The sequence below is a fragment of the Blennius ocellaris genome, assembly GCF_963422515.1.
Source record: "Blennius ocellaris genome assembly, chromosome: 5".
NCBI classification, from domain to species: Eukaryota; Metazoa; Chordata; class Actinopteri; order Blenniiformes; family Blenniidae; genus Blennius; species Blennius ocellaris.
The window spans coordinates 16,309,886-16,333,613 of NC_137654.1; the positions used below are offsets into that span (position 1 = coordinate 16,309,886).

Below are 23,728 nucleotides of genomic sequence, written 5' to 3' on the forward strand. Positions count from 1 at the left end.
ATAAAGCCAAGAATTTAAAGCCCCCATAAGTAAAACTTTATGTGAAGCAATAAAAACTTTCCCTCCGTCAGCTCAACTTGACAGCAACCATTTTCAGATGGACAGGAAAATTAAAAAGGCGGAAGATCATGAACATTGTGGCCACAAGATCGAGTGAGTGTCTCGACGAAACTGGTAGCCTGAACGTGTCAACCAGCCAAAGAGGCATCATGAGCACATACACAGAAAGTCAACACTAACTATAGCTGTGACTGGTATCTGAGTGTCAGTGCTACCATCACCCAAAATAAACAGCAATACAGGAATATCCTGCGTAGGCACACACAACACACACTCATAAACAGATATTTAAAATACATAAGAGTTAAGTATAACACTACAACTGTGATAAAAGTGTGAGGCATCACTCTGGTATCTAGTTCATCCGACAATTTTAGACAGTTGCTGCAAGATGACGGCCTTCCGGTTGTCTCCTGTACCTGTTTGTGGCCCAACCTCTGTAAATGTGTGTGTGTACCCTGATTTGGACATCGGCACCTGGGATTGGTGCACCAGGACCCAGAATTGGACCGAGCTATATAGATTAATGGACACTTGGAAATTTCAGACCCCTTTGCAGTATAAAGTACTGGTTAACGGTAAAGTTTTTGTTAATTTTTTGTTACCTGGAGGCTTTTTTTTTTTTTCCCAATTCACACATTATGTTTACATCTTGCTTTTTCTTTATCACACCGACAATGAATCTGTTTTTCACCTGAATCTTTTAAGGGACTATATTATTTTACAACTTCTTTACAAGATGTAATTTTTTCATACGACTGAATGTGTTTTCATTTCTCATCATTATGATATAGTCTGCAATAGCTTTTCTTTTTTTTTTTTAAACAGATATAAAACTGATTCTTTTAAGAACAAGTCAGACAAATAGTTTGGAAAACTATTGCTATTTCTAACAAAAGAACAGGTTAAAAATTGGTGTAACATTCCAAGTGGTTAGTGGAGATGAGTGATTGAGTAGAGGTCCACAACATCATTTTAGCAGGGCGCAAGGAGAGGAGCCTCTTTAGAGTCAATTTATAAGAATCTTTTCTCTTCAAAGTGCCGCAGGGGCCCTGAAATCTCCATCGTGTTGCCTGTGATACGCTCCTGCCCCCTGCAGGTCTGGAAAAGCATTTATCGACATTTAAAGGGCTCACTTGAATCTCATATAGGTCAAATAATAATTCCAAAAGGGATTTTTTTTGCATCAGTAAATAAAACATATTTTAAACTGACTCACTCTTGACTAAATTTGCTGTTATATCAGTTTACTCTGGCAGTTGTCTTATGGTACTGTTGTGGTATTGATAAAATCCCCAGAACCTTTTTTGTTTGTTTGTATTTTTCACATGTAATGAATTTGACAATCTTGCTTAACAAAAATTGAAATATGTGAAAAGATGCAATAATGTTTAATTCCAACTTCAGATCCATCAAATTCTGGGTGGTATGATCCTGAGCATGAAGACATTAGGCTGGTTACACCTAATAAGACCTGATTGGCACCCTGGAATACATGTTATCTGTCACCTACTATGTATTTAATGTGAACTGGTGAACAAGATGACATCCCTGAAGCAGAAAATGTCCATCACAGAACTCCTACTGTCTGTTTGAAGATTGAGGTTTACTAACTTTATTTTTGTTCTGCGTGTTTTCCAAATACAGACAACTGACTGATCGAGCACCATAGAGATGAAGAAGATAACAAAGCGGCTCGGCACTGTTTCATTTGGCCCAGCACTATTTTATTCTCTTATGCATGTAATGTACTGTATATTGTACTGTGGATCAGTAAGTTTCTAAGTAAATGCTGTGTCCTGCCCAAAACAGATCTCTCTTGTAAATAACATTGCATGTCATGATGCACTCTACTGCTGAATCAAGCGCCATGCATAAATAGTACAAGAAATAGAATTTAAGAGTCAGTTCAACTGTAAAAGTGGCAGCTGTAAGTGTCCTTTGGGAAGGTGAAAGGATGTTGTTGTAGATGGGTGGATATCTAGAATAATGTAACATGATAAACAAAAAACAACAATCTTAGTCATTATTCAATTTATTCGCAGCTCAAATTATGATAGTGTGATGAAATCATATAGGTTTATCAAAATCAAACTTGGGTCTGGAGGATGACATGTGGGTTGAACTATCTGTTCTCATCTCTGTGGTCTGCGCTGATCAATAGTATTTTATTTTTGGGAGGACGCACAGCATTTCAAAGAGAAGGTTGGCCCCAGTCAGTGCTGTATTTCCTGTGGAGCAAAACGAAAAATAAATAAATTATGAAAATTAGACATGGAGTCACAGATGAATGAAGAGTACCTGTCGTGTCATAAACTGGAGCCACCTCCACCAAATCGCATCCGACCAGGTTGAGACCACGGCAACCCCGAACAATTTCAACACCCTGAATTCAACAAAGCCAAGGAAAATACAGTTAAAGATTTGAGTGGTGGAGTGAATTTGAGAAATTGTTTTTCATGGCATTTACCTGTATGGGAGTGAGCCCCGCTATCTCTGGAGTTCCCGTTCCAGGAGCAAAGCCTGGGTCAAGAGCATCGATATCAAAACTGAGGTACACAGGACCACTGCCCATCTGAGTGCGGACTTCAGCCATTAGAGGTGCTAGAGATTTGAACCAACACTCTTCTACCTGGACCACACGGAAACCCTAAAGAATGACATCACAAAAGTTTATTTTCAATATTTAATATTAAAACAGAATAGGACTTTTCATTCAACAAACCCCCAGAATATGTTCGTTATTGGACCACATTAGTCGAAACAAAGCTTTGCAAGCAGATCAGAAGATAAGAAGCTTAATAGTTTATCTATTATAGGAAGGCAGTTTAATACTGGCTACTGGGGGGATTTTAACCCAACTTAGACCTCCTTTTGCCTCCTTGCTCCCACTCCAATCACTGTGTAAAGGCTCAAAAATGGCAACAGGCCCACTCCTCTTGCAGCAAACAACCATTTATTAAATCCACAGCGAAAATACAATGAGTCAACAAACATATTGGAAGAAAACGGCTCACATAGACAGTGGCAAAAAAACCCAACTTATTTACCTTTCCGTGTCAACATCCTCCTCCACCATGACAGGAAACCTCCCCTAAAATAACCACAGCACTACCCCGTAGTTAATTTAACAAACACACTTTCCCTGATTTTGCTCCTACATTATCAGTATTTCAGTCTGGCTGCAGATAGCAAAAAAGCAATAAAGATGCTTTGTATACACTCCAAGATCTTTGTTCATCATATGCAATATGTTACTAGGGTATCATGTAGTAAAACATTTCTGATATGCTTTGCCGTATCTCAGCACTGCATGTAATTTACTTTTAATAGGTACATGTCCTATTGAAGTGGAGAGATCCCTTCTCATTCCCACTTGCCATGTCTCGATGGCATTAAAGCCTGGATGGCCTTGAACTTTTTAAATTTCAACAAGAAAAAAACTGAGATGATTGCGTGTGGTCCGAGTGGATCCTGTGAATCCTCCCTCCTGTGGGCCCTGTGACTCCGTACGTGAAGTCAACAGTTTCAAACCTGGGTTTTAAAATGAGCAGTGATTTTAAACTGGACCTGTAGATAAGCGCAGTGGTTAAGTTAAGGTTCTTCTACCTTAGAAAGTTGGCAAAGGTGAAGCCAATTCTTGCGCGTCAGCACTTTTAAACAGTAATTCATGCTTTCATTGCATATCGACTGGATTACCAGAATGCACTTTATGTTGGAGTCAGCCAGTCATCCAGTTGGTTCAGAACACAGCAGCTTGAATACTAACTTGAACACGTAACTCTCATTCTGCCCCCCCCCCCCCCCCCCTATTGGCTGACCGTGCATTTTAGAATTAATTTTGATATTCTTTCAGTTGTTTTCTTAAGTCCTTGAATTGTCTCGCCCCACCTTGCTTCATGAGCTGCTTCACTCGGACACTCCTGCTCGGTGCCTCAGGTCAGCTGATCAGCCACCCCTGTAGGCACCGAGGTCCAGACGGAAGCTCAGAAGGGACAGAGCCTTTTCAGTTGTTGCCATTTTATTGTATTCTTCATAGATCTATTGTTCGCACTTTATATTTTTAGGTTTTTATGGCTATTTATGTACAGTTCAGCTGTGGTTGCTTTAAAGTGCTATATAAACAAAGTTGAGTTCAGTTGAGTTAATCAAGCAGTGTACCTGTGCACGGCTCCATTCATATGAATCTGGAGAGTATCCTGAACCCCTCAGACCAATCTGCACCACTCTCTTGCAGTCCAGTAGCCCTTCGTCAACACAGCGTCTAAATGGAGTCCCATGCCAAATCTTCTCTCCCAAGGCAACATCACTGGTGTCAGCATGAGCATCAACATGGATTAAACCGACTGGGCCATGCCTGACAAGTAAAAAGATAACATTACAAAGATCCATTCTTCACTATTGATCCATGCATGTAAAAATATTGACAAATACTTTATTCAAAGAAGCAGACTGAATAAACAATCCCGACTTTTAGCAATATGGATTATGCATACTTCTTACTTGGCATTGAAATATACTTACTTTTCAGCAACAGCTTGCAAGATTGGGTATGCGATTGTATGATCACCACCTGCAGACATCAAAATGTAATTTGATTAAACTTTGACCCACATGTAACTGAGCTATTTAAAAGGTTAATCATTAAACTCCTTAGCTAAGACTTTATTCACTTACGAAGTTACAAAACATTTAGTAGATGGATCTCAGCAGGAAAATCGACAGGCACTGGAAGTGTTTCTCTTTCGAGTCTGTTTTTCGCCGAGTCACTCACCCATTGTGAGAGGGATGCACCCAGTAGCCACGACTTTCCTGTATGTCTCTGTGATACGTCTGCAGGTGTCCTTCAGGTCATACAAATTCACATTGACATCTCCAATATCGGCCACCATGAGGGACTCGTAAGGTGCTGCTCTGGTGCCGCTGTTGTAAGACCTGAGTAAAGCAGATTCAACTCTGATCTGGCGTGGGCCAAACCTGTGGAGACAGTATAGGAAATGTATAGTGTTATAGATGTCAATGCTGAAATAATTTGAGTGAATAAATAAAAAAGAAATCATCGATGTGCAATACTTCTATTTCTGTATTGCTTTATCCAGCTCAGCATTGCTGGAGCTCCACTGCAAAGAATGTACATCCTGGAGAGGTAACCAGTCCATCACATGACAAACACACAGAAACAGGTAATTCGACTCATAAATTAGCCTCAAATGCAGCTTTCAAGACTTTAGGAGGAAGCCAAAGCACCCCACACACAGGGAGTAAATGCACCCAGACTATTCTGACACTACCAAGGGATTCTAGCCGAGAAAACCGTTGTTCACTGGATATTTGTTCTGCTTTTGTTTTCAACCATTCTCCATTCTCTGTAAACATGAACGAAGTGGTTCAGCAAATCCTGAAAAGATCAAACCAGCCAGTCTCGTTCACTATCCTGATCACAAGTTGTCCATTAACTATTTGTGTTAATGATTACTTGTTTATGTGTACCTAATCAAGTTGGTGCAGTTTCAAAACAGTAAACCTGATTTAAAATGTTCAAACAATAGGAGAGACACTTGACTTGGCACCCTAAATAACGCGTGGTATTCATGCTTTAAACGTCTCAAATGTTGCATTAAATTAAGTTTTGTTTCTCCAGAAGCATTTTGTGTATAGTATTTATCCGCAGGCCTTTAGACTGTTTTTTAGACGGTGCAATGGAAATGAGCAGAAATGTAGAAACTCTGCACCTTGCTCCAGGTCTGTTGGAGGTCCCGGTGTCGATCGGTACCCCGATGAAGGCTGCGTCCAGTCCGGCTGCAGATTCCTGGAACGGTAATCTGGCCATGGTGGGGATACCCGACACCCGTGCAACAAACTCGGCGCTCGGAGGAACATTGAAGCGTTTCCCTGAGCAGTCTCTCTTTGGGGTTATGGCTGGGAGTTGCTTCGCCCTGGAGGGAACCGCAATTTGGCGTACTGGTAAAAAGAAATCCGCAAAAGCAGCAGGTGCCAACTTCCTCCTGAGTCCCAACATGTTTGGGTTCTGAAGTAAACCCGGTAGGTGGCGCGCCGCTATTCCACTAACATGATGTGTTCATTGAAGCTGGGAATATTAGCCACCACCGTCTGAGGTACACTTTGTCTCAAATGTCAAATCACAAGCACACACTATTTCATTGCGTGAAACACTTTGATCATTTTATTGCGGGTACACTGCCTGCATTGTATCAAGTAATTGATACATTTATTTATATTGTTTCAGGGTTATGCTTTCAATTCTCAGACAGAGGAAAACGGTATCAGGTCCTTGAAGGCAACATTCACAAGCCCCATCATGAATTCATTAGTAACAAAACAAGAAAAGAGGCTCTTCTGCCAAGATACTGTGTTACCTGATAAGCTCCTTCACATTTCACATTTGCATATTCACATACATACATACATTTTACCACTTCAGCCAGTTATGGAAAGTCATTTGAGCATTTATTAAATATCTTTGATATCCAACTTAAGATCCATGTACTAGTAGCTCTGTTTCCTCACGAGAAAGACAATTCAGCGCACTAGTACAACAACCAGGACCAGTGGCGGACCTGGCCTTTGTGACCTGAGTCACTCAGAGCAGCCAATGAAAATCAATATGAAGAGGTAAACTTTAAGTGTTCCCATTAAAAACAAGATACCACATTTCAGGAGAAGTCGACAGATTCATTTGTATTTGTTCAGCATGAACTCTCTGTGCTGCTTAATATGCTTAATTCAAACAAACTTGGAGGCCATTTCAAAACGGTGCATCTAAAATTCAATGAAAACTATCTGCTCAGTCAGTCTAAAATAGCACAGCTATCTGCCTTGCTTTGTGAGCAGCAAAATCTTAATCAGCTGTGGGTTTGGGTGACGTACGCCCCCCCCCCCCCCCCCCCCCAATAAAACTCTTCTCGAGAGCAAAAGTTGTGCTTATGACCACTTCATGGCCAAACAAGGGGTTGAGGATTCGAATTTCTGAATACACATTTGGTATTTTTTTGGAGGAAAATCATTTCAAATGTATAAGTGTGTGTACTGATGGTGCCCCAAACATGCGAGGCAATAAAGAGAAGGGTCTTGTTGGCCTCATGGAAAAAAACACAAAAGACTAAATGCTCAATTTCATCAGCATCCACTGCATCATCCATAAGGAGGAATTTTCAAATGTAATGCAAATGGTTGTGCATGTGGTCAATTACAGTGTTTCAAGAGCAGTAGTTCACTCGGACACATAAGGACAATAGTGAAGTGAGATATATTCCCATTGAAAAGTGCAAGTTCTGGAGCCTTGTTCCTGAAATCAGACCAGGTACATGTTTCCAGTTGCAGGATTTGTAGTGAAGTTATGGAGGAAGGGTGAATTCAATCCAGATTCAGTGATGTGACGAAACGTAAGGAGATTTTCCATTTTATTGAAAGGGTTTTCTTTGTTCGTAAAATTTTTTTCTCTGTTGTTGAATTTATAGAAAAACAAAACACGACAGCATGTCTATCTCCGTGTTAAGCCTTTGTCTCATCATTGTACACAACATTGTTCTTGGTGAATTGAGGACGATACCAAATATGTTGACATGCTTAACATACTCATCGGTCATTTTTAAGCTTTTTGCATGTGTATTTTGTGGCACGCAGTCTTCCTGTGGGGGGGCCTATATCTCACAGCGGGTGTTGTTGGGAGGCGGCGGACGGAGAGGAGTTTTCGTTATGCGCGCTTCACCTGAACCTCCGCGCGCAGCGTCGTGACGAGAACCGCTCCAGACACCCCGCGCCTCAGCCTCTGCACTCTTCAAGACTTGTCTCATTACATTGTATAATATCGACGAGCCATCATGGTAAGCACGACTATAATTCTAATTTGTATTTTTTTTTTTTATACATGCGCGTGTAATGTTTCGAGCGTTCGATCTTTAATAAATCAATAAAATATTGCATTTTGGGGGTAATTTCCCCACCCCACCCCCTCACCCCACCCCCCCAACACTGCGTTTTCTTTTGTGTCTATTTCTTTTCCAGAAGCTTGTTATCACCTTAAATAATTTATTCATCAATGCATATATAAGAAAAACGTCGACACATTGTTAGGTTTGTATTCATTGTACACTGCATGCATGCGTGCCCTGCTAACGACTAATCCTCTTTAGGATAAAAACTCAACGTCTAAATCTGCTTACATGCCTTTTCCAGACCTTTGTTTTCACATTTATTTGGCTTCCAGATTGCCAGCCTGATTGAATAACCTATTATTGCATATGTTCCACCCAAATGGCTGCGGCCGTGTGAACAAAATTTCCGCGTTATAGCAAATTATTAATTTGATCTGCTGCGTAAAATCGAGCCATATTGAAAATCCGTCGTGCAGATAGTGTAATATAAAATTTTAATTATGCATAGAACCCCAGCAAAATTAGAATATCCATTTTTAAAGAGACAGCGACAGAGGCATATCTGACCTAGATAATCCTTTCTCTCTTTCTATGCGCAAGTCAGTTTTGTGTCGCAGCACGAAATGCTTTTGGCCTCCGTTAAATAAATCACTGAGCATCAGTCAGACGTACTGTTTTTACAAATAGATGATTTAATCATAAATGCTTTTCATACATCTGTGTCTTTTCATTGAATTGTATTACGAAATAGAAAAAAAAATTACCATATGCACCCCGAGCAAATGCGTTTATTCTGGATTGTTATTTAAATTCCTGTCTATAAATATTTTTTCTTTGTTTCATGTGCAAGACTTTTTATTCTAAATATTCTCTCTCCAAACCCCAGCGTGAGTGTATTTCAATCCACGTGGGTCAGGCTGGAGTCCAGATTGGCAATGCCTGCTGGGAGCTTTACTGCCTGGAACATGGGATCCAGCCTGATGGACAGATGCCTAGCGACAAGGCCATCGGTGGTGGAGACGACTCCTTCAACACCTTCTTCAGTGAGACAGGAGCTGGAAAGCACGTGCCTAGAGCTGTGTTTGTGGACCTGGAGCCCACTGTCATCGGTAAACTCTCAGAGGTGCAGACATTACATTAGTCTTGTGATCAAACCTTTTAGTCTCATTAATCTCTCATTTTTATTTTCAGATGAGGTGCGCTCTGGAACCTACCGTCAACTGTTCCACCCTGAGCAGCTGATCACGGGTAAGGAAGATGCAGCCAACAACTACGCCCGTGGTCACTACACTATCGGCAAAGAGATCATTGACTTGGTGCTGGACAGGATCCGCAAGCTGGTGGGTACACTCGAATGCAAGAGCCATTGGAAAGGAAAAACAAATTAAAAAATTTTCTACAAGTAATTAACTCTCCCTGTCTGTCCTCAGGCTGACCAGTGCACTGGACTTCAGGGCTTCCTGGTGTTCCACAGCTTCGGTGGTGGAACCGGCTCTGGTTTCACCTCCCTGCTGATGGAGCGTCTCTCTGTCGACTACGGAAAGAAGTCCAAGCTGGAGTTCTCCATCTACCCAGCTCCCCAGGTGTCCACTGCTGTGGTGGAGCCCTACAACTCCATCCTGACCACCCACACCACCCTGGAGCACTCCGACTGTGCCTTCATGGTAGATAACGAGGCCATCTATGACATCTGTCGTAGGAACCTCGACATTGAGCGCCCCACCTACACCAACCTGAACAGGCTGATCAGTCAGATCGTGTCCTCCATCACGGCTTCCCTTCGTTTTGACGGCGCTCTCAATGTTGATCTGACCGAGTTCCAGACCAACTTGGTGCCATATCCTCGTATCCACTTCCCTCTGGCCACCTACGCCCCCGTCATCTCCGCTGAGAAAGCTTATCACGAGCAGCTCTCGGTGTCCGAGATCACCAACGCCTGCTTCGAGCCCGCCAATCAGATGGTGAAATGTGACCCTCGCCATGGTAAATACATGGCCTGCTGCCTGCTGTACCGTGGGGATGTGGTGCCCAAAGATGTGAACGCCGCCATCGCCACCATCAAAACCAAACGTTCCATCCAGTTTGTGGACTGGTGCCCCACCGGTTTCAAGGTGGGCATCAACTACCAGCCGCCCACTGTGGTTCCTGGTGGTGACCTGGCCAAGGTGCAGAGGGCAGTGTGCATGCTGAGCAACACCACTGCTATTGCAGAGGCCTGGGCTCGGCTTGACCACAAGTTTGACCTCATGTATGCGAAGCGTGCCTTTGTGCACTGGTACGTGGGCGAGGGTATGGAGGAGGGAGAGTTCTCCGAGGCCAGAGAGGACATGGCCGCTCTGGAGAAAGATTACGAGGAGGTCGGAGTCGACTCCATTGAGGGTGAGGGAGAGGAGGAAGGGGAGGAGTATTAAAGGGGGACAAATGGTCAAGTTACACAAGGAAATCCATTGTGTTCTTAATACATTCCAAACGGTTTGACTTTGTTCAAAGTAAAAAATCAAGTTTGGCTCTGTCTCAAATAAATTGTTAAACATGAGAAATTGTTTGTGCCATTTATCCAAACCTTGTATTACTTTAATATCCATTATTAGTTGCTGAGTGACATAATGAAGCAAAACTAATTACTAAAAGTAGTGAAAGGATGGAAAGCAATTTATATCTCATTGAGAATATCTTGTAATATTAGCAGCTCAATTATGAGTGCAATCTTTGGTCAAAATGAGCATTTATGTTGTCATTTTGTAGTGGGTCCACTCTCATTATACCTTTACTCATTTTATTAAATCTATTAACCAAGAAAAACATGCATTCAGAACTCTTTAAATCTTCAGTTTTATTCGGAAACACTGCATACATTTCTGCATATAACCAAAATATTTCAATCTCTAGTATGATACTATATACACATTACAAACATACACACCACACTGAGCCTCATATCCCTGACTGACATCACTGATAATAAAGATGGAAGTGGTAGATTTGACTAGTTTTGACAGCAAACTAAGATGGAGAAACAGACCTAAAACCCATCAATTATAAATAGTGTGATAATGTCATATGTGTATAAGCTAACAGCAAACACAGCAAGCCATAACAGCTCAGGAAAAGTGCAAACGTGGACATAAAGTGCAAACAGGAAGAAATCCAGCAAAAAATCCCAACCTTAAAGTCATTCAGATACATCTGCATCATAAATCCAGATCATTTAAATTGCCACATCGTAATCAGCTTAATTCTGTTTAACCTGCCATTTTAAAGAATGGTAAAGCTTTTCCACCCCACACAGTGGAGTCAATCCAATACATCGTTAGAAATATCAACATTGGCTTTTATAACTACACATTTATGCACAGTTACAGCAAAAAACTAGTTTGCACTGTAACTAATGAAAATGAGTGCATAAGGATTACAAAAGAAAGCATTTACCGGTAATTTGAACACCTGCTGTCATTATCTTGATCCTCCAGTGAAACACATTCAGAAATGTGTATAAACTCATTCTGAGTGACAACATGGGTAGATGGTGAGTAAATACATTATAAGGGCAATTTGATCCACTTGACTCATGGTAAGTACTCAAACTAGCAGTCACAGTTGTTTATAGTGTAAGTGCAATGCTTTTGCTCCACTACATAGCAATTAGATGTTATCATTAGGACTGTACACACTACGGATATACTGTATTTTACTGAGGTTTTAACCCAAGGTAATCCCTTTCAACTGATGCGTTTTGGTGAATTTAGGCAGATAGGATGCAGGCTTGGCGCTGCTCTCTCCCATACAGGAGGAAACCTACAGCAGTGCGCAGGTCCTCCAGGTCCAGATTAGCCAGGAAGCACCTCTGAAGCTCCGCCTCCACCCGGTTCCCTCTGGGTCCACTGCAGCCCTTCAGGAGAACCAGAGCAGATTGGCACAGCAACCAATCGGCAAGCTTCTTCGTGCCTGCACTATCCTGATTGGCCAGTGCTCTACGACCCCAGAGGCTGAGATGCAGCATGTTGGCAGCCACACGAGCACTGGGACGCTGCAGGGGAACAATGGCATAGACGCGGAGGGAAGGTTAATAATCATTGTTGCCCAGACGCTTTTAAAACACAAGCAGACTGGAAGAGAGCTCGCATTTATGTTTACCAGGATACACAGAATTCTAAGTGTTCAGTTTGATTCAGTAAACATTGATACATATCATTTCAAAAGATTACAGTTTAAGAAGCACTGTTCAGTTATTCTATATTGAAAATGCAAAATAGGATTGTAACCAGCTGCAGAAAGATCCATTTATAATAGAGAGGAAGACATCAGAAATCTCTCCCATGCAGTGTCATATAATTGTGAACATTCAACTTCCAGGTCATTCTTTTACTATCGAACCAGCAAATTTTTTTTTTACTTTCACAATTATCCTCTAACTTATGTCAGTCTAACGTATATATCCCAAAAAATAATGCGCAAAACATTGAGTTTGTATTTGCTTTAGCTTCTGAAACCCGGCCTTCGAATGTGAAACCCTGAAAAAACATACATAGACAGATTGAAAAGGTTGCAGGACAATGAGTTCTGATCACTTCTCACAAGTTTAGGCTTTCAACTTGAACAATTTGTTGAAATAAATATTACAATATATAATTCTAATCAAAATATTGAAAAGCTATTTTGGAAAAAAAACTGTTTTAATACTGTAATTTTGTGGCCAATTGAGAATTTTTCAGTATTTATTTATTTATTTAACAAAAAAAAAAAAAATCATAACTAAAGTGTAAGAAATAAATAGAGATGGTTTGCAAGCAGTTTCCAGGCTTGGAAATTACACACCTTAAGGTGCAGAATTTGTCAGCACAACAAAGTCAGATGAATTGTGACCAAACAGTTCACATTGAATTGGCTTTGAAATGTGTGATTTAGTACCACGTTTGAAAGTGTCTTGGAAAAACAAAATGTACTCAGATTTGTACTTTTCAGACTGCACCATCATAACAAGTAATCGACGGGTCAGTAAACGGACAAAAACATTCTGATGTGGGCCTCTCTCACTTATAGTGTGAATGCAGTCTTAGTCTCTACCTGCAATAGAAAGAATGAAATAAAGGTTCAAACAAAGAAATAATTAAAAAAAAAATTTTTTTTTTTTGCACAGGAGTAGTTGAATGCATTGGCATTATTTAATTGAAATATTAAAACTAAATAATGCATTATTTTATTTAAATATTAAAACCAATTAATGAGCCTTGAAAGTTTTCTGGAACCTTGTAAGTTTAACAATGAAGGAAACAATGTGAATCTCAACAGATACTAATGATGGAAAAAAAGCACGTAGTGTTTAAACAATTCCCTCGCAGACCCTGGTATACCTTGCTGGGATTCCTCCTGAGGAGTAATTGTACCACGAATTGCACATCAGCTGGAACACTGGATGGCAGATGAGGGAGGTGCTTCTCCTGATACTTCCTGCTCTCGAGTCCCACCGTACGATAGAACGGGTTCTGCTGTCCGAATATCTCATAGGAAATGGCCCCAACAGCCCAGGCGTCGGCCTTGCTGTAGTCGATCACCACACCAGATCCTGGAACTGCAGTGGCCACCTTAAAACAAAGAGAAATGCTTGTGATTAATCGAGTGCCCAACTGTAGTTATTTGTGAAAAAAAATTACGAGTTTGTGTCAATCTTTATTTAACATTGTGACTCATTTTGAAGCAGAACTAAACAGGAAAAACCCTTTGGGTATGTAAACGTTCCAGGTGTTTGCTGTCGGGGTATCGGATCGTTTTTGGTTTCTGTCTTTAGTCTTGTATGTTGCAAAGTAAAATACCTCATAACCACACATTAAATTGTTCCCTGTGATATTTAAAGCCCTGTGCAAACAGTAGACGTGTACAGCTGAAAGCTGCATAATCCAATCCTCTATTACTATCTGCCTTCACAATGCACGTTCCTTTTTTTTTTAACTGACATCTGAATACATGTATGGAGGTAATTGTGGTCAATAATAAATAGCTCAGCAACTGACATGAGGTAAAGATCTATTTAAGGTTACCTCAGGAGCCATAAGGGAGGCATTTCCTCCTCTGCTGACCCACACACTGTTGAAGGGCAGCTGTAAACTGGAGTCACTCTGGGCCAGGCAGCAGCCAAAGTCAGTGATCACTAAACGAGGACAACCATCTGCCAAAAAACAAAAAGTACATATTACTAAAAAAGCAAGGGCCAGAAGCACATGTTAACGTTGGAAGGGCTCTGTTTAAGCCGTCTTTAGTTTAACGAACCAGAGTCAAATTCCAACAGCACGTTGTCTGATTTGAGATCCCTGTGAGCGACACCCTGCCTGCACAGATGATCGACTCCCTCAAGGAGCTGCAGCACCATCAGAGAGCCCAGCTTGCGGTTCGGTGTAGACGCTTCAAGGTATTGTCGAAGTGTGCAGGGGTAACTACGATACAAAAAAATTTGTATTTTTGACCTTTGGCTTGAAAATGCAATATAAAATTTGACTGGAGAAAGTGACATTTGTTTAAAAAACTTTTTCGATGAAACTGAGTGAAGAGAGAGGGTGAGAGTTGATTGATCTCACTTTTTCATAACAAGAAAAAGAGTGCGGTTGTTGCCCAGCCCTGCTGGGTTGAGCCTGGCAGGAAGAACATCTGGATACTCGTCCTGGGCTCCTGGAAGCAGTGGGACGTCTGCTGTGAAAGCCCGGTACACCCGGATCACATTGGGGTGAGCCAACACTCGTTTGGGCACAACTCCAAAATGTCTGCATGTAAAGGGAAAACAGACATACACGTAAGAATCTTTCCATTCTCCTGTCAGTAATGAAGGACAAGAATCAAAGTGTTGAACACTTAATGCCTACCCATCCAGAGTAACTTGTTCTGTTTCCTTCTTCAAAGCTAGAGGACCTGCAGGAACAAGCTCGTGGGACATGGATTTTAATATTGCCTCACTCGATGACCCCGCCTGCAAACAAACAGCCCTGGATTTACACAACCATTTCAAAGAGAAAATGAAGCAGAATTGTGCCACAGAATACAAACCCCAAAGTTCCACATCATCTTGATGGCCATGGGGAAGTTTCTCAGTGAGCAGCATGTCAGGGATGGAGTCGTGTGACTCTCCTCTTCATCTTCTCTCATCTGTACCAGGGAGCTGTCAATTTTCTTTGGAGGAGCCAACTGAGTGGCAGCCTCGTAAACAGCTGCATTGGAGCCTTTCCCTATCTGGTTGCCAATGATGTAGTCATCCAATTTATATCCAGAGGTGAATGGCTTGAGTGGAGTCTGGAATCTTCTCTTACTAAATACGGCCTGAAAATGCAGATACATTATATTTAGAGATACACAAAAGTAGGTGTGTGCGCATTCCACGCCATCGCAAGGACAACAGACTGTCTCGTGTCTGCACCACGATTAGAAACAAAGTTCACAAATAGGGAAACTTTGAAAGAAAGTGGAGCATTCATCTATCCTAAGAAAATGAATTCTCTCAAAAACGACAAATATATAGATTTTATAATGTAATCAAAATATTTGATTTAAATAAAAAAATACATACTCAAAAGGGTCACCTTAGAAATACTGAACTTGGTAGAAGACTGGTAGAACATTAATCGGAATACATCTGATAACTGCAGAAAGTAAAAAAAAAAAAAAAAAGTCTTTCACTTTGGTGATGAACTTAACTTTCTAAAAGTTGTGTTTACTATGCAGTACATGAAGTGTGTTTGCGTAGATTAAGTGTGAACACTGTACCTGGATCTCCTGACATGTCGCCGCACTCTTCCTGTCATCCTCCAGCTGCTGCTCGATGAGACCCACACCGAGTCCGAAAGCTAGAAACACGGCTCTGTTACGAGGGGATCCGCCGATAAACCTTCTCCGGAAGCAGGCGGACTGGAGCTGGGCTGCCAGGCCCTTCAGAGAGGTGCGGTAGTAGCGGTACCGAGACGGCAGGAAAGCCTGAGGCTGAACGGTGCGGACCGCCGGGCCTACACGCAATCGGTCAGCTCGGAGCTTAGCTGCGACTCGGCCAGCAGATTTTAAAAGACCCAGCTGAAAGACCGACCGGCCCAACTCGAGTCCCCGGCTAATGGCGTGTTTCACAGACATAGTTTACCCCGGGAAGGCAAATTAAGTTACTGGTGTTGTTTGCTCGTCGGTCGTTTATGGAAGCAGCGCTGAAAATGACAGTGTTATGTAAACAAACAACAGCCGCTGCGCATGCGCAGAGGTGACGCTTCTTCTTCTGCTGTAGATTTATTGGTAGTGTTAACAGCGCAAGCGACAACCTTCTTCTGATGGTCTCCTGTCAGATTTGTGCATCTTGAACTGTAGCCTCAGTTATTAGTCATTTTATGAGGATTAATAACTTAAATTGCAGTTATGGCACAGAGTGTGCTCTTCTGCAACTGCAGCCTATCAACTTATATAGTATTTCCATACATCATTGATGTTTGGCATCAATAAGGCATCCAGCTCATTAACATTTCCTCTTTTTCAGACCAATATCTGTAAATACTTGCTCGTGACATTTCCAGTAAATCAGTAATTTCCAAGATTCTCACAACCACACCCCATTAAAAGTCAATCAAATTGGCTTTCCCCCCTTTCTCTTTGAACTTCCGCAGCTCATCTTGAATATGTAAATACTGTACGTCTAAATAAATTGTGTGGCTGCCATGTCATTTACATGTTAGTTATTTGCTCCTGCAGCGAGGTCTACAGAGGTTCACAACTCTCAATCGGTCCTGTTGTTTGCAGTGCGGAAATGATTCTCAGTTCAGATAACTTTATAATTTTGACATAGTATATCCATGTTTACCATGACCTTATTTTAGAACTTCTCAATATACATTTTTTTGTCACCACTAGATGGTAGTTTTTTTTTAATTAAATACATAGAAAGTTGTATCTTTTTTTCCTATTGGCAGTGTCTAAAATTCTGTTTCTGATGTTGTACTAATTTAATTTGATTCAGTTAGAAATATTTAAAAATTATCCTCATCCTCATCAATATTGTCCTGTCCTGCCATGTCACTTTAAGTACAATCCTAATTTCATGAAGCAAAATAAGATCTTGATTGCATACTAAGATACATTTCCATTTTTAATGCACAATAGTATTTACTTATCAACTATATTAAACATCTTCATGATAACAAATGAACAATAATTGGGACAATAGTTTGCTAAATACATCAACATGTAACGGGAAACAGTAAATCTCTGTAAATAATCACATGAACACATGAAACACATGGAAATGTTTTATACATTCTATATCTCTACATCATACATTGTGATTAAACTAGTGGTCTAAAGATACATTCAGTACTGTAAAAAAATACATTACGACTTGGGAAATATTCAGAGACTTCATGATGACTTATTTTTAATAATCCTTTTGATCCATTTGATGTAGTTCCTCACTTTGGTGTAGACACCGGGGTAGTAAGGATTGGCACAGCTGATACCCCAAGAGACAATACCCTCGAAATTGCCGTTGCAGACAAGGGGGCCACCAGAGTCACCCTGCAGGTCACCGGGAGAAATAAGAGGTGATCAGCATATTTTTTGGTAAAAATCTTTACTCTCCTTGAGTGATATATTCATGGTATCTATGATTTGTGATCACTTGTAAAATGAGCAAAAAGGTTAGATTTAAACTTGCAATGAATATCTATGAGAAATAGACTTGTTATGACATTTCATCCAGATTTCCCTCATCCAGGGGGTTTCCATACTGACGTATGATGGTCATGTGTACTCCTAGGGTAATGATTTTATAGCAAAAAAACCAACAAAAAACTAATCTAAAACATGTCCATCATTCTATCTTTTCCACTGCTTTATCCCACTGATTGTTACAGGATTGGCTGGTACCCAACAGACCCAGCATACTATTAAAAAAGGTTGCTTCCCTTCTGTACAAGTCACCTGACCAGCACAGAGCAAACACAGAAACAGACAGTTTATTTCACACATTCACACCGACAAGCTACTTATGAACCCTCAAAAGCATCTTTTACAGTGTTGGGGGATATCATTGTACCCGAAACAGAGGGGAAACATGCAAACTCATCACAGAAAGGTGTACAAGCCCAGAGTCAAATCTGGAATATTGTTGTTGTGAAACAAGAATCCTAAATACAACACTATTGTGTGGCCCTCAAACATGTACAGAATTGGGAAGAAAAAAACCCCATTATTTTCTATATTAAAAACACTAGCTACCATTAAAGAAAGACAATTTCAATTAAAACAAGCAAAAACAAAGTTAAGTCAATATTTGAAGACAGTCCCAAGACATTTCTATGTCAGTTTATCATGCAGCAACGACAACTTGCACTGGATTAACAACATGTGCATGCATGCATGTGTTCATACCTGGCAAGAATCTTTGCCACCCACTGGATATCCTGCACACAGCATATTTGAAGTGATCCGGCCCCAGTAGTAGTACTTACAGTAGGGCATAATCATCACATCCACAGCATGTAACACAGGGGACAGGTAATAGCTGTAAACCTGTGTCACGCCCCAGCCGCTCACTGTGCAGACTGTACCGGGGGCCAGTGGTCTATCATTTGCATCAGGCAGTTGAACAGGAGCAACATTGGCATTCAGGAGTGCTGGCTGACTCAGCTGGGACACAAAGCAAAAGAGTTGCATTCATGTGCAATGTGTATCGTTTTTGTTCTGCTACTTTCTGCTTACCTTTATCATCATGACGTCATTGTTGAACGTTTTATAGTTATAATTGCGGACGAAGATCTTGGAGACGTTGAATATCTGTTCAAGCCTCTCATTGATAATCAGACTGTGTTCACTCAACACCACCCTCATGCTAGAGCTCCTGAGAGTCCAACACAGACATTTGTGGCTTTAGAATCAAACTTCTGCCTGCAAATCACACAAACTTAGCAATTTCACATCTTCACAGCATGTGCAGTGTACTGTCAGTAAAGCAGGGGATATGACCGGTAAGATTATTTATAGCAAAAACAAGTATTATATTATTGTATTATTAGTAATATGGGTTGATGTTTCAGGTTTCTGTTCTTTAATTGAGTAGATAATTCATGTATCTGATGACTTTTTACGTTTACTTCTGACATTTGAACATGTGCTGTACAAAACTGACTTGTCACTTCTTTAAACTTCTGGAGTTAATTAAGACCTAAAGTGAAAGATTCACCCAGCTGATGAAAACAGTTATCCATCCTGAAATTGAGAAAAGGTGCATGTGATGACATGCCTGAGCACCTGAAGCTTTCTGCGCTGACTGTGCGCCTTCTCCCTGTGCCTAATTTCTCCATGTGATCTGTCTGCATGCCACAACGCAAGCAAACGCATGATTGTTTCAACAGTGCCTCTCAAATAGCTGAGATGTCCATGTGCATTTGTCTGCGTTCTTGATGACACGTGGGGCCCGAGGCTGGATAAACGTGAAGAATGGCTGGAACAGATGAATGTCAACACTTACGGTCTCCAGCAGTGGGCAGCAGACACCACCCACTGTGGGTGCACCAGTGTTGCTCCACAGTAGTGCTGCCCAGATTTAATCTGCAGAGAGGCCTGATACTTTATGGAATATGGCTTGACCTCCTTACCCCCGATGATTCTTTTTGGTTCTATGAACAGAAATAATGGGTGTCAATTAACTTTATCTTTTTATCTTTGACTTCAATGATCTTTATTTTTCTGAATACTGTCTTGTCCTGTTTTCCTCCCTCTCTTTTTCTCTCTTCCTGCTGATGAAGTGTAAACTTGTGGATTATTTCGCCATCTGATTTCAACTTTTTGCCGTTCTCCATATTGATCATCATCGCTTTTTCTTTCCTCGATCCAGTGCAGTGGTCCTACACTGACTCATCTGATTATTGGGTTTTTCGATACAGTTTATCTAAATGTAAAGTAAGATATTATGAATTTTCAAATACTCAATTTGAAATTAAACTAGACTGGAAAGGAAAACAAACAAAACAAACAAAACAAAACACCAACATTACGTAATTAACATGATGCATTTAAAGTCGGTTCAAAATTGGTTTTGCATCACTTTATCAGTGTTTATCGTATTTCATACCATTCAGTTTAATAAAGGAGCCCCATGAAACATGACTCTCAAAATTAGGTCTCAAATCATACAAAGTTCTTTATTTTTCCATGAATAAGAAAACTTGCCTGTGAACTTACCTGAAGTTACTGTAAAAGACAAAATCATCAGCACGGTGGAGGTTTTCAGCAGAGACATATTCACTGATTACCTGTAATAATAATAATAATGATAATAATGATAGTAATAGTAATAATACAAGTATCTATATAGTACTTTTCAAACATAAAATGTAACTCAAATGGTTTAAATATCACATTAAAAAAATAAAATTACCTGAAGTTCAATTTTAAAGGAAGAAACTAAACTAAAACTGAACTAGCCTAAACAAATGATCTTATAAAACAGGCAACAATAATATGCATGACAATTTTAAATCAATTTTATACCTAATACATTAGAATATAAGGGAATATAAAAGTGGATTAAGAGATAATATATGTTAAATTTAGGCAGGCAAGAAAAGAAGATTTTCAGCTGCTTTTAAAAATAACGAATCCTGGCAGATATTAATTGGTAGAAGAGTATTCATCATTGATGCTTAGAATAAAATAATTGTTTTGTGTTTCATGATACTGACAATTACTTAAAAAATCCTTCAATCCTGTGCCAGACATTCTGAAAATCAAATAACTTTAAAGAAGTACATGATTTTCAGCTTCTTTGTCTTATTAACACTATTGCCTTTACTACTGTTGGATATTTAAAAAAAATATTTTGATCAAATGAAAATGCTCAAGCGATTTCACATGAAGTGAAATATTACATTTCTAATCAACAATATGCTCAAAGTTTACACATTTTGTTTTGGAAAAAATCCTTCAGAATACAGTTACAGTGATTTGTAAAACCAACTAATTAGACTTCGACCTATTTTGTATGTCATTCAAACTTTCACCTTACAGTGCATATCAGAATGAAATTTTCATTGCATCAGCTCACAAATAGCAGCTAATACTGATGATAAAAACTCTATAAGTAATAAATGTATCTAAACCCTCTCCATCTTACCTGAAACTCCAAACCAGGAACATTCAGAGCATCCTGAACTGGTAAGAACGGAACTCTCCAGTTTCCTTTTATAGTATAACTTCATCCGCCTCTGAATCCTTTGTTTGAATAATCTTTTGGTCTTGCTTTGTTCTGGGACCACTGTGTTATGTCCAGTTAATCGTGGGCAACAATGTGACTGACCTAGTACATGACAAAGCTCAGGGTGTTTTTTTTCTACTTGTGCTGTGTAGTCTGCAGTTTGGGAACGCCTCCTCACAGCTTAGAACAGTAGTTTACATCTTGTTGACAAAAATCTTTTCAATAATTGTGATTATAAAAAAATGCACATTAAGTTTATCATCAGGCCAGCGACAATGTACAACAAGATCAAAACAACACTGAAAATCTTTGATACAGTCACATTGCTTTGATCGTATTCAATTACAAGTGAACGTACTGTTGTTCAAAATGAAGTAAAAGTAGCCAACAAAGTACTTCTCTCACAAAATATGATGTTATTTTTTAAACTTGCTTATATTGTCAGTAGCAGGTATTTCATTCATGAAATCACTTATCATATATTTCACATATAGCAACCATACACTAGGACAATATGTTTTGCGAAGAAATATAAAACACACTGTGAAAAGAACACACTTATTGGCAAACAAAAATGTAAATCAAAGGGGTTTCATTCGACTCTTAATTCATACTGTGTTTGTACTCAGAAGCAAAATCAATTACATAGTGCCTTTCTTCATTTAGGATTTTGATTTTCAAGATCATAAGTAAAACCAAGATTTACAACAATGTTACAACAATGCTTTGAAATATATGATCATTCTATTTTTGCTTCATAAACTCTTGTACATCTAGAAGTAACTCTAAGTTTAATTTTGAGTTTATGTGAAGTTCAGACCAAAACTTTGAGGACTGTTGCTTGTTTCAAATTGTTCAGGCTTTGTGTTTTCATTTAATTCCAGTATAATGCTACAATCCACTTTAATTTGAATATGTTTTAAACTCCCCTTCCCCTTGAACCACATTATGCCCCCCCCACTTTCAGCTGTCAACACACATTTAATAAAAATAATTATTTGCTTAAAAAAGAATCACACTGGAAAAAGACCCTTCATTTGTGTACACTTGGTTGATAATTATGTTGCAGCGATGGATCTTTCCAGCTTCAGTAAGTGCATGAAATGGCTCAGCTGCTGTTTAGAATTCACTGAGTTTACGTTTTCAATTCAATAATTTTCCATTTAAAAAGTAAAGTGATGAGCACAGAAGGTACAAAGTGAAGAATGAGGTTAAATAACTTTCTCTATACCCCTTTAAAGCTCCTTGGTTGCTCTCCAGTCTTAATCTCATGAACATTCTACTACTTGACAGAAGTTGCTGGACTATGTCCGATGTTTCCTCTTGGGTAGTTTAGACTGGACTAAAGCGCTCCGTGCCACAACCTGATTCTCATATCACTGCCGTCTGAATATAAACGAGTCCCTAAAAACTTTACTCAAACCTTGTGATGTGATTATGGATAGCTGAAGCAAATTAATCCTGCTTTAATACATCTCTTATTAAAAAACAATATGTCGTATGATAAAATGATGTATTTCTGCTCTGCCTCAGTGAATTTATTGTTTGTGCAATATTTTCATTGATAGTGGTAATTCAAATTGTTATCTTTCTACAAAGCACAAGGTGTACTCACAAAAGAAGAAAATCTGCATAAAAAAAAAAATAAAACTATTGTATTGCATACATTATGTAGACTAGGTTTTATGTTTTAATGTATGTCTGCACTAGATCCATTTGCACAAAGTTCAGCAACAAACACAATGTCTATATTTTCATGTATTCCTCATATTTTCAACTCAGATGCATTGACAAGTAGAAATAGAAGTTTTACCAAAGCAAAGGAAGCTTAAATTCAACAAATCTTTCAAAACCGATGCCTATTTCAGTTACTAAGCCAATTATTCATGCTTTGACTGTCATATCAAATATTGCAGAAGACTTTAATTACATTTAGTACTTTGAAACTGAATACAACTGGCTCACTTTGCATGACTAGTTTAAATACAGTGCAGTTACAGGTAAATACATTTTAAAGGGGAAATTGTAAGAGAATTTTACAAGAACAATGTGCTGAGTCTTTGTTCTCGGAGGTGACAATAGCGATACTGAAACGGATAGAATCTTCGTGCCAGCACTGACTGCTGGCTGAAAACTAAGATTATCATTTCATCTCGCTGTCTCCTTTACACAAAAACATGTTGTTACAGCCATTCAATCTCTTTTTCCACAGAAGTGTGAGCCATCAAAGCACTTCAAGGTGGATACATTTATTGAGGGCTTCAACATGAAACTACAGATCACAGATTGATCAAGCTTTTAGATTTACATTTTTATCATGTTGCCTAGATGTGTTATTATCAATATTTCTGATCAAGAATATTCACATACAATGTCAACATTTATGACATTTATGTACACACAACTTCAAATAACACTCACTTTGATGGCATGTACAACTAACGAGTGATGAGTTTATTATAGATCACATTTACAGTCTATTAGTATTTGTTAAAGGTAAACAGAAGCAGATTTTATTGAGGGAAGTTTAAACTTTCATCCTTGACTTGAATTTCTATCATTTCAGCAG

The 23,728-nt window shown here is 39.5% G+C and overlaps 4 protein-coding genes across 4 annotated transcripts; 1 reads left to right on the plus strand and 3 right to left on the minus strand.

Annotated features, from left to right (window-relative positions):
- Positions 1-2,105: 2,105 nt before the first annotated feature.
- agmat (agmatinase (putative)) lies at positions 2,106-6,116 on the minus strand. Its single transcript, XM_080497419.1, has 7 exons — positions 5,793-6,116; positions 4,835-5,037; positions 4,585-4,633; positions 4,222-4,417; positions 2,531-2,710; positions 2,362-2,446; positions 2,106-2,291 (listed from the first exon to the last, which is right to left on the minus strand). The coding sequence occupies exons 1-7, from the start codon at positions 6,077-6,079 to the stop codon at positions 2,218-2,220; spliced, it is 1,074 nt and encodes a 357-aa protein (XP_080353545.1). The 5' UTR covers positions 6,080-6,116; the 3' UTR covers positions 2,106-2,217.
- Positions 6,117-7,821: 1,705 nt separating this feature from the next.
- Positions 7,822-10,366, plus strand: LOC308130906 (tubulin alpha chain; the record flags this gene model as incomplete). The annotated part of the gene is made up of 4 exons (XM_080497418.1): positions 7,822-7,904; positions 8,842-9,064; positions 9,147-9,295; positions 9,386-10,366. Exons 1-4 carry the CDS (start codon positions 7,902-7,904, stop codon positions 10,364-10,366), a joined length of 1,356 nt encoding a protein of 451 aa, XP_080353544.1. The 5' UTR covers positions 7,822-7,901.
- A 412-nt stretch (positions 10,367-10,778) lies between these two features.
- Positions 10,779-16,145, minus strand: pink1 (PTEN induced kinase 1). Its single transcript, XM_080496518.1, has 8 exons — positions 15,702-16,145; positions 14,988-15,257; positions 14,807-14,910; positions 14,525-14,707; positions 14,220-14,383; positions 13,991-14,118; positions 13,307-13,537; positions 10,779-11,982 (listed from the first exon to the last, which is right to left on the minus strand). The coding sequence occupies exons 1-8, from the start codon at positions 16,056-16,058 to the stop codon at positions 11,698-11,700; spliced, it is 1,722 nt and encodes a 573-aa protein (XP_080352644.1). The 5' UTR covers positions 16,059-16,145; the 3' UTR covers positions 10,779-11,697.
- A 1,179-nt stretch (positions 16,146-17,324) lies between these two features.
- LOC308130474 (trypsin) lies at positions 17,325-20,205 on the minus strand (the record flags this gene model as incomplete). Its single annotated transcript, XM_080496877.1, has 5 exons — positions 17,325-17,480; positions 18,336-18,593; positions 18,666-18,804; positions 19,435-19,582; positions 20,148-20,205. The coding sequence occupies 5 exons, from the start codon at positions 20,203-20,205 to the stop codon at positions 17,325-17,327; spliced, it is 759 nt and encodes a 252-aa protein (XP_080353003.1).
- Positions 20,206-23,728: the final 3,523 nt, after the last annotated feature.

Bases quoted from the DNA above. Each gene is read 5' to 3' on its own strand.
- pink1 (XM_080496518.1), bottom strand. From the start codon at position 16,058: ATGTCTGTGAAACACGCCATTAGCCGGGGACTCGAGTTGGGCCGGTCG. The intron at 15,258-15,701 runs GTACAGTGTTCA...CTGCATTTTCAG, and splicing joins CGACATGTCAGGAGATCCAG to GCCGTATTTAGTAAGAGAAG. The intron at 14,911-14,987 runs GTTTGTATTCTG...GTTTGTTTGCAG, and splicing joins AGATGATGTGGAACTTTGGG to GCGGGGTCATCGAGTGAGGC.
- agmat (XM_080497419.1), bottom strand. From the start codon at position 6,079: ATGTTGGGACTCAGGAGGAAGTTGGCACCTGCTGCTTTTGCGGATTTC. The intron at 2,447-2,530 runs GTAAATGCCATG...TGTTGAATTCAG, and splicing joins CGGGGCTCACTCCCATACAG to GGTGTTGAAATTGTTCGGGG. The intron at 2,292-2,361 runs GTACTCTTCATT...TTTGCTCCACAG, and splicing joins TCCAGTTTATGACACGACAG to GAAATACAGCACTGACTGGG.